Genomic DNA, 10,470 nt, shown 5'->3' on the forward strand with positions numbered 1-10,470 from the left:
ATAGGGTTGCATTTCGATCCTAAGTTTTCCATCCATTTGTGCCACCGAAACGAGTGACACAAGATTTTTTTTAAGATTTTTTTTTTTTCAAAAAAAGTATTATACTGATATGCATCATTGTAAATGTCAACTTTCTCCTAAATTATGCCATAAAAGAGTCACTGTAGCATTGCTTTAAAGTGAGTTAGAGTTTAAGAGCAATATAAAACTATTTTGAATGACACCTACACACAAATTATTAAGTTTCTTTCACATTTTATTATAAGAAGTGCTTAAGAATGTTATTATTCTTTTATGATATTGAAGTTGAGTAAACAGGATCTTTAACAAATAAGTAAGCCATTGACAAAAGATACATACTGATTACCTCAACTCTTATGTTTGTTGACATACTCAAGTCTTCATAAAGTTGGGGCTTAAAGCCAATAGAGGAGGGCTATTGAAATAATGGTCCCAAATCTTGAGATTAGGGCAGCTAGGGCCGTAGCCAGGAGGTGGGGGTTTTCAGGGCTTCTAACCCCCCCCCCCCCCCCCCCCCCTCTTGCTGGAAAAAACGTTCCCTCTGGGTAAAACTTTATCTAGGTACACGATGGTTTCATGGTAAAGGGTCCCCTTTTTCTGATAAAGAAACCCCCCCCCCTTTTGAAATTTCTGGCTACAGGTCTGATAGCTCTCCAGGTCTTACTTAATGTGTCGTATAGGTGGCTCCACGCCCTAAATACAACCAGAGATGGGTAGAAAAGGAGTGGGCAACATTTTTACACCCACCAGAAGAGATGATCAAAGAGAAAGGATGAGTAACAATGGTTCCGTTTACCTCACGGCTCCAAATTACAGGGTCTATGAGCAGTGGGGTGGAAAGATGGGCTGACGTCTCTCTCTACATCATTATGTGCTCATCTGACACCAGTTGATTGCAGATTATTGTACGCTGCTGTCACTTTTAGATAATTTCCAACATTCCCTTCAATCTTGTGTCACTGAATGAAAAATCTAATCAAAGTAAGATGGAAATCAGATAATATCCTGTTGGAGGAAGTTCAACTCTGGGATGATGAACTATTTGAGATATGAATGGCATCTGACCACGTGAAGTGCAGAGATTGTATCTGTTTGTAAATTTACATGTCCAAGCTGAACAAAACCCCACTCAGTCTTTTTGAGATATCAGCCACAGACTTATTTTCATAGAGAGTGAGAAAGTCGTCATGCCAACAAGTTCATGCTAATTGTAGAGAAAATATTATGAGATGGCTCTCACTTACTGGATAGATATCGAGTGGTGGTGGTGGTGGGGGGGGGAGGGGCATGAAAAAGTCTGTTTTGGGTATCTGATAGAATATTTCCGAAGAACACCATGATCATATCCCATATCCACCCAGTTACTGACCTAGTTTACTTCTAAATAGCATTTGGGGGGGGGGGGGGGGGGAGATTAAGGTGCCATACCATATGCCACACTTCTTGACCAATCTGATCTGACAAATGTACTTCGTGCAGGCCCAATTTCAACCAGCAATTACAAAGGGGGGGGTCTTTTTCTGAAAAAGTGGACTTTTCACCAATCCTCACATGCCTAAATCACATTTTACCCACAGCAGACCTTCTGGCAAGAAGGGCAGTTTGTTTGAACCCTTTAACTCCCCTGGCTATGAGCCTGCGGTGGCATGATTAAATGAACTTTTACCCCTTTCCCATTTAATTTTTACACAATCCAAAGAAACATTGCTTTCCAATCTCTGCACAAATTAATGTTGGGTTTGCATGTGACCTCGTTTTCAAATTCAAGACATTATCAGTAGGTTCTAGCATATTTTTATACATAAATCAAAATGTAAGACAAAGTTTATTCAGATCATGAAATATTCAGTTTTTATAGAGCATACACAGTGAATGACTTGTTATGAACTGTTTAACATAATATATTTTAATATTTTATTCCTTTTTTTTGTCCTCCCTCTTACTAGGGGTTTGTGCTTAAAATCAATCTAGGAAATAATTTTACAAATGTAGTCAGACTAAGTATTTTAATAAGAAAATACAGGCAACAAACAACTTGAACATTGAAAGGCTTTGTGATTTCACGTACAAAAATAATGATAATACATTTATATGTGATCTGCTCCAAACGATCAAAGTATAAAATGGGCAATTTCTAGTAAGTCGACTTTTAAATGGCAAGGTTACAATAAGACACTCTGGAGATGTACATAAGTCAAACTTCCATCACTTTGCAGCTGGAAGACAGAACAATGAAGTTTGCACAAATTTACAGCCCTGCACCTTGAGTCCTACATCAGGCATTTACTATATATGGCATGCATACTTTCAATCTTAAAATCTTTCCTTAATTGAAGCACCTTGACAGTGTGTTTTGATCGGGAAGCAATTAGGGAAATGCTACATAACCCTGCGAATCCACAATTGACAAATATTACTAACACAGTAAATAGCGTAATAAAATCCGTTTTGTAACATCAACAGACACCAATCAAGTAACCTGGACATTTTCATCTCAAAAAGCATTCAAACTGAACTGTGACCCAGTATGTTTTCAATGATGGAATATAAAATTGAAGAATACTTTGTATTTAATAAATCTCTAAAATTTAAGTTCATATGCCATAAAACATTTTCAAGTTACCCTGAGCAATGTTTTGCTAATAAAACTATACAAGTCCATTCCAGATTGTCAATAAATTTGGAATATATGTGTCACTAGCGAAGTATGGGCATTGACTGTAGTCAACAGAGTTTAACAGAGTTTAATACGGAGGCTGTTTGACTACAGCTTTAATCCACTTCACGTGCAAAGTCTGAATATGATGAAGTATCCAGGGGTGAAGACGATCACATGCTGGCTGCTCACGAGTTGTTCTGTGGCTCCTAAACTACCGGAACATTTCCTCAAAGAAAATTCCAAGCGGTACAGAAAGCGAAAGCTCCTCATGTAGAATACATGGCAGAGCGGCAAACGAACTGCATCAGCAAAATTCCTTGGTCCCTCGTTATTTTGATTCCCATGCAACAACAAGTTTCTTGAAAATATATTGGGTCACCTCGGATCAAGTTCCAACTCCTTCACTTTCTCCAATCTTGTCCATTGTTTTCCATCCAATAGCATCTAATTGCGTATATCCAAATATGAATAAGCTAGCATATTTCAACCGAAATCGAACTTTTGACAGTCCAACAGTTTCACCGGCTTGATAATCCGCGGGGAGGACCTTTTGAACACGGAAAATCAGAGTGTTAATTTTGCCCAGGCCACCGTTTTTGGAGCTGTCCATCTTATTCTCTTGCCATGCTCTGTCCGCCGGGCGCTGCTCCTTGCACTTCCTGGGCGACCTGGACTTGTGAACAAAGATAGCAACACCAGGACATCAATATATCATTGACGAAGCTCCCTTCTATACCCTTTTGCTCTCTCACTTTCTGTCGAATCTGTGCAGCGAAGAAGATATTTGCGAAGGGAATGAGCTGTGAAAGGCCGCACAGAAGACAATCATCTCCCACCGCTTCGGCAGACTTTCCGTGGGTGTAACATGGTACAAAATAAGTGATGATGCAAATGCCGAAGTTGTCGAAGCAACCACAGAGACCATGGGACCATTCACCTGCCATTTTTGTTGGATATTATCTGCAAAATGAAGCTACAAATACTGCAAAGCTTGGAAATATGGTGGTAAGTGTAAACCGCCAACCGGTACGCTGAGCTGGGCGTGTCATGGGACGAGTCCAATATAGCAGGTAAAATAATTGAATTTTATTTGCATTATTTATATTAAAAAGAAAAAGTTTAACTCTTTGAATAAAGGAAAATACCTTGTAATTGATACTCACTATCCTATACAATGCAAATTTATTTAGTTAACCCATAGTACTAACCAAGGTATAATCATATGAAAAGAGCTCCCCTGTTACATTTACTTTGGATTCGTCTGGTACAACATAAATTGGAGATTAAAGGGTGGGCAAGGCGGAAATTCAGCTTGAATGGTTGTATTGTTTATCAATAAAATAAAATTTAATAAAAAGCCAAATATACATGAAAAAATATCAATCTAGTTTTTTCGTAAGCATTTGCAAAATAAATATAAATGTATGTTTTTAATTATCACTTGTAAACCTCAAAGCTCTTTTTCTTGGGCAAACTAATGTTTTTGCAAGATAAAAAGCTAGTTATCTAATTTTGTTCCAATAAAAGTTAACCCATTCTTCGTGACTGGTCTGTGTCCTCGTGCGAAATCTCTCAAATTCATTGCGCGTTCCACCACATGTACTAGGTCACGCTAACCGATGACGTCACATTTCGGTGCAGGCAGTGACCTTGCCAAGATGTCTGCCCCCACGGGTTAAGGGGAAATATACTGTTTTAAATTTTCTTCGCTTCAGGATCAGTATTTTTAATGTTTAAGATGGCTTTGGGGTAAAAATCTTTTTTCTTAAAATCCCCAAGATGTTAGGAAGAGTTTGGAACTTCATCAAACGACACAAGAAGAAATTCATCTTCACTAGTGTTGTTATCGGAGGTATAACATTTATTCAATTTTTTTTAAATATAAGCATTAGGTATTCATAATGAAGTCATGGGCTTCATAGTTTAATAAACATTGATTGTAAAACAAACCCCGTCGAAAATTTGAACTTGTGTATCTTTTAGAAAATGTACAATTCTCACAATCTTGAGACGGTACATGATGTTGCCAAACACAAAGGTGTCAGCCCTGGTAAGCAAAGAGACAAAAGTTAAATAGTGGTGAAATGCAGATTCCACAAATTAGAACAGGGTGTGCATAAAATCTTAGGATGCAATCTTGAGTTTACTTCAAACCATTCCTGTCACTTGAAGTTTGTTGCACATTCAAACACAATGTATCATAAATTCACCTTGTTAGTTTTATTTCATGAAATTTTTAATAACTTTAATTGGTAGTTAAAGGCACTCTGCACACATTTGAAAAGTCTTCAAAGTCATATTTTTATCCTTGAAAGCTTCTTATCTTTCCTAATTCAGACCTTAAAGACAATAAAACCCATTAACTTGAATTAAAGTTCATTTGAACTTATTTAGTGTGGTTATTATCTTCTCAGCCTTGTCAGGTAGCCATGACAGCTCAAAACATCTGTATTATACACAACACAAGGCCAAATTATGAAGTGAAAACAAGGCAATGCCTGCAAAGCCCTTCCAAATTTAAAACACCACTTCATTTGCATAGTGAAGTAATTTCTTGCAATTTGCAGCAACGGTTACCAAGAAGCCTAAAATTTTGTTGAAATGATTAAAGTTTGGGAAAGGTATCTTTCTTAATGACTGGCCAGTTATTTAGAACTAAATTATTAAATTAAGAATTGAATAAGACCTCAAATCCTAGTGCAGGGATGACTCAAGAGTTGAAGAAAATTGCTTTTTCTCCAAAAAAATCATTTAAATCTGGCACAGAGTGGCTTTAAGTTGTGGCAGGATAGGTCAGGAGTACAGATCTGATATTGATACTTTTATATAGACTATTGTAACAGTATTTGTTTCACACTTTCTTTATTACAGGTGGGGTTTTTATTTGGAAGTATGCCCAGTCTAAACTGGAAGAACTTCAGGAGAAAGAGGCTGCTGAATGCTTGTCATATGCCAGGTGAAAAATTAGATCTCTCAGTTATATATTGTCTTATTTTATTTATTGTCTTTGAGATAGTTATGATAATATAGGTAAAGCTGTATCATTGATATTGTGGGATAGTTAAGTACAAGTTGACTATTTTTTTAAATCTTAATTTATTATAGTTTAGGTATCGTACATTATGGCTACAGTGGTACAAGTCATGGAAAATCTCCCATGCAAATATTTGTAAATTACTTTGTCCAGGTACATTTTCATCAAAATAAAATGTTTTTCCTTTCATAGAAAACAGCATCATTTTGATAGCAACCAAAGAACATGCAATATGACAGGTAAATTTTAGTTTACTCTGGGTCATATTTCGTTTTCTTTGATCAAAGAAATCTTTAAGATATTTTGGTTCAAGTCTCTTTGTATCTTTCACTGGCACATTTTTAATAAAGATTGAATTACAAGCCTTGAGAGGGTCTGCAAGAGGATTTAAGGTTACTCTTCTATCCTTTCCACTTTTGTATTAGGGCTTATTCACAAACACTTGATCCCTGATTTTATTTTGCAGTTCTCAGGGAAAAATGATTTTTGGATTTGATATAATTAAGTATATTTATTGGTTGAATAATATGTATGTTGATCATAAAATGTTTTTTGACTAAACACTTATCTTTTATAATTGATCATTGGATGAAATTAATTCTCTAAATCACCTCTTCTTATACGGGTCAATATTTAGAATAAATTTGATTATTTTAAGGAATGATTCAATTTCAGTTTTGTCCATGCTGCCAAAGCTGAGAGAAACACTGATGCAAGCTTTAGATTCAGAAGCACTGACAGCCCAGCTGAAATCAAAGTATTACTTTAAGTGCATTCTTCACATTTTAGAAGTCATATATATATATGTTAATCCAGTGTTTGATAGTTGTAGTTTAAAAGTTGTTTTTTAAAGAAATGTAGTAATTATTTGTATTGAAGAAAATAATTATTAGTATCACTGTCTTTATCATTGGTTTAAAAGAAAGAAAGAAAGAAACAATATTTTTCATGTTTTAGACCCTCTAACAAGGTCCAGATATGGGAGGAGTTAAAAATACTAAGTATGTGTTTTAACATTTTTCTGATTTTAATATAACAATAGTATTGGGTCATTCATAATAGAAGATCCAAGTATCAATTGGTCCAAGGCTCAAATATGGCAGACCCTACATGGAAAGAAGGCTGCTTATTCCTGTCAGTAATGGTCTCTCCACCTCTCACACGCCTTCCCATGAGTCATCCCTGCAGGGGCACAGTAATTAAATCTCGGTTTCATTCTACCAGACGTGTGGGGAGGCGTGTGAGAGGCGGAGAGACCATAACAGGATTAAGCAGTCTTCCTTTGATGTTGGGTCCCCCATATTAGAGTCTTGGACCAGTTGATACTCAAATCTTCTATTTTGAATGGCCCCTATAAGTATTTTCTACTGAATAGATAAGATTATCAACAGTACTTGCAGTTATGATAATTTTATATTTTAACCCTTTTTCAATAGTGCGTGAACTTCTAAACCTTCAATTAAAAAAAAAAAGATAAAAATTAATCATGTTCCAGGCTTCACCAGAACTATGATGTCTGTGTACATGAGTGCCATGATGATTGTGTTTCTACGTGTCCAGCTCAACATCATCGGGGGATACATGTACCTGGATAATATTCACGACAGAAATGGCACTGTGAGGTTTCATTGTTTAAACCAATATTAAAGGGATAACAACTCTTCATTTTGTCGGGAAAAGTGTTAAAAACGGGTTTCTTTGGTAAACAACAATGTTCTCATACTTACTAATGGCCAAAGAATCTGTTCTGACATTCAAAGTTAGTCAAAAGTTTTTTTGAAGTGTGCTTTTCGGAATAATCTCTTAATTTATTATTTTGGAGGGTAGCCATCATGAAGGTCCATGTGGTCTGGTGGAATTTATTTATATGAGTTGTTTACAGTGTGTGTATATATATATATATATATATATATATATATATATATATATATATAGTGGAATTTTGAATCTTATATGATGAGTTGTTATCCCTTTAATAATTTTGATATATGTGTCAGAAATAACACACACAGTTGGTTAATTCTCATTGTGGTGTTTTAACCAGTTCTGTAGTTTATATCTTATTAATATTAAGATAACTGTAATCAGTTAAGATGCAGACTCATCCTTACAGTTATACCAGACCTGTAGACAGCAGTTTCAAAGAAGACTACTTTTCTGAAAGAGTGGGCTTCTTTCCCCCTTTTGTTGACCCAACTTGAGAAATGATCTAGGTCAAACTTTGATGAGGAGTGTACCTTTTCTGGCCAAAAAGGCAATTATCTGTCCCCCAACCCCCTCTTTATAAAATGATTTGATCCTTGTATATTTAATTAAATTTTATTTTACAGAACAAGCAACTTGCTGTTGCCACTCAAAGTGTTCAACACAAATATTTGGAGAAAGTCCATTTTCTAACAGGTCCAGGTATGTAACTAGGTGGTATTTTTGTTTACAATTACAGTATAACTCATGTTGTAAAATTAAGTGAAATAAGTAAGAAAAATTATTTTCTCAGCCTTTGATGCTAGTTGATCTTCTTATTTTGGTTATCTATGTAAATGTGTATAGTTTTTTATTTCCTTTTTGCACATTTATTAGACTTCACTTGATTATTCTCTGCAGGATTTTAGAACCAAGTGCTGTCAATCCTAAAAGAATTTTCATTTTAGGTTTGATGAGTTTGACAGCAGTTGTAAAGAAAGCAGTACAAAGCTGCATCGGCAGGTGATTGTTATACATAAGATTTAAATGCCATTTGTATAGGATTGAAAAAAAGATAAAAATACCATGGTGCAATTTTGATTTTATTTAAAGTTAAGTTATTTTGTGATATTTGACAGCATTTTATTAACTGAAGTCGTGATACTTTACTAAATAAACAATCGCAATAGTGTTTATAAAGATACTTTACTTATATTTTTGTTAAAATAACCGGCAGTGTTGTTTTCTTTGTTTCTAGCATTCCTTTCAAGCAGACACTGACATTGGTGAATATAGAGGAGATATTCAGACAAGTTCGTCAAGCTGTGGAGCAGGGGTCACAGAATGGCTTCCAGGGTTGTTCAGTGCTGTGTCAGTTTATTTTACCACAAGACTGTGATATTGGAGAAGTAAGAAAATTTCCTTCTGTCATTTTTTTCCTATTTAAATGAGAAATACTTAAAATGCATTTGACTATGGCTGTGAAGTATATATTTTTAAAAAACCTTTATTTTTTTTTTATTTCAGTGATTAGTATTGTTTTATATTTTGATTTTCAGGCATGTAGCTTGAATGGCGAAGAGATTATTCTGGCCAAATTGATGAAAGAGACGCAGGATATTGTAGATGGGTTTGTGCTATATGAATATTACAAATTTAAGTGACCAGACATTCCAGAGAAGATGTCAGAAGATCAAATTGTATTCAGCAAATTTGCATTTGATATCTTAGAATACTTTTTGTTATCAGTAACTTAAACGAACCTTCATTTGTTGTCTGCTCAAAACCTCAAAAAACTACATCATACTGGTGTATTTATAAATCACAGTTTCTCTATTTTTGATTCCAGTAAAGACTTCCAATTGGTCCTTGACAAGTGTTTGGAAACAGGGTTTTCTAGGCTTGTTGACAGGATAGCAGAGTTTTTTCAACAGGACCCAAAATCTGGAGAGTCAGTCGTAAAGTGAGTCTGTCTGGATTATGAAATTTTGCGTTTTTTTAAAACACTTAATAAATATAAAATCAAGAGCATTAGTTAGTATCATACAAATTATTGAAATACAAATAGGGAAGTAGATGTGAAAACATCTATCAAGAACATGTCAGCACAGAAATCACACATTCTGAGCGCCACGCTACATGCTTCAAATACACCTGTGTCTTCTCATTTCACATGATTGTTTGATTTACAATTAGAAGTAAATATTGATTATAAAGTTTAAACAAATCTCTGCAAAGCCTGGTTACAGCACTTCAGAGATTTGTGTTTACTTGCTCTGGAATGATAATTAGACATTTTGTTTGCAGTCCAAACTTGGTTGGGATGCCTCTGGCCAAAATAGTGCCAATAATGAATGGGATGATTCACACTGTTTGTGCAGATGTTCCAAACACTTTTGTACAGGTAATTGTTTATTTTTGCCCCAGTGTAGACATTTTCCTCTTTGTCTTCAGTTAATTTATGTTTTACGGTGTTACATCTTGGGAGATTGTAATCAAAAAGTTTCTTCAACACTAAACATGATGTAAATATTTGCATTTTGGAAACTAGCCATAGTATTTAACTCCAACACATCTTTCCTATTCATTTTCATCATTTAGTTGTACAAGCCGTTTTCCATTCTCAGGAGTTGCTGATGCTGGAGCCAGTGAAGGACTTTGCTGCCAATGTTTATGAGGCATTCACTCAGTCAACAGATGGCAGCACTGATGCTTCTGCTCAGAATGTGGATGTTCAGTAGCTAAACAGACTCATTTATTGAAAGGATCGTGTCCTGGGGCAAAGTAACTTAAGACTGTTGCTCAGTTCAGTTACGTAGTTTGCTGATTCGAGAATTTATTCACTGCACTTTCCATATCATTTTATAATCACAAAATAGGATTAAACATTTGGATCATGACATCATGAATAATTTTATATAATGAGAAGGGGAGTTAAAACCTTCTGTTCTTGTGACCTATTTTTAACAAACCATGATGTAATGATTAATTTGAATAAATAAATCTGACAATCAATTCTGACTATAATTGTTTCCAACCAGATTTAAAGATAATAGTTTGAACTTTTAAAACT

At 35.1% G+C, this 10,470-nt stretch overlaps 2 protein-coding genes across 3 annotated transcripts; one reads left to right on the forward strand and one right to left on the reverse strand.

The window, feature by feature from the left end:
- Positions 1-1,833: 1,833 nt before the first annotated feature.
- LOC147763840 (uncharacterized) lies at positions 1,834-3,723 on the reverse strand. The gene has a single exon (XM_087006659.1). It carries the CDS (start codon positions 3,622-3,624, stop codon positions 3,292-3,294), a length of 333 nt encoding a protein of 110 aa, XP_086862785.1. The 5' UTR covers positions 3,625-3,723; the 3' UTR covers positions 1,834-3,291.
- A 577-nt stretch (positions 3,724-4,300) lies between these two features.
- Positions 4,301-10,412, forward strand: LOC106156226 (peroxisomal biogenesis factor 3). Of its 2 annotated transcripts, XM_013531356.2 has the most exons (13): positions 4,301-4,532; positions 5,552-5,636; positions 5,907-5,953; positions 6,390-6,471; positions 6,672-6,715; positions 7,210-7,331; positions 8,045-8,120; positions 8,366-8,420; positions 8,656-8,806; positions 8,957-9,027; positions 9,247-9,360; positions 9,705-9,801; positions 10,025-10,412. In XM_013531356.2, the coding sequence occupies exons 1-13, from the start codon at positions 4,460-4,462 to the stop codon at positions 10,136-10,138; spliced, it is 1,131 nt and encodes a 376-aa protein (XP_013386810.2). In that variant the 5' UTR covers positions 4,301-4,459; the 3' UTR covers positions 10,139-10,412. The 2 variants fall into 2 exon arrangements, with proteins under 2 accessions (XP_013386810.2, XP_086862776.1); XM_087006650.1 differs by lacking the exon at positions 5,907-5,953.
- Positions 10,413-10,470: the final 58 nt, after the last annotated feature.

This window comes from Lingula anatina, chromosome 1 (genome assembly GCF_051362555.1).
Source record: "Lingula anatina isolate TDL-2025a chromosome 1, LinAna3.0, whole genome shotgun sequence".
Lineage (NCBI taxonomy): Eukaryota > Metazoa > Brachiopoda > Lingulata > Lingulida > Lingulidae > Lingula > Lingula anatina.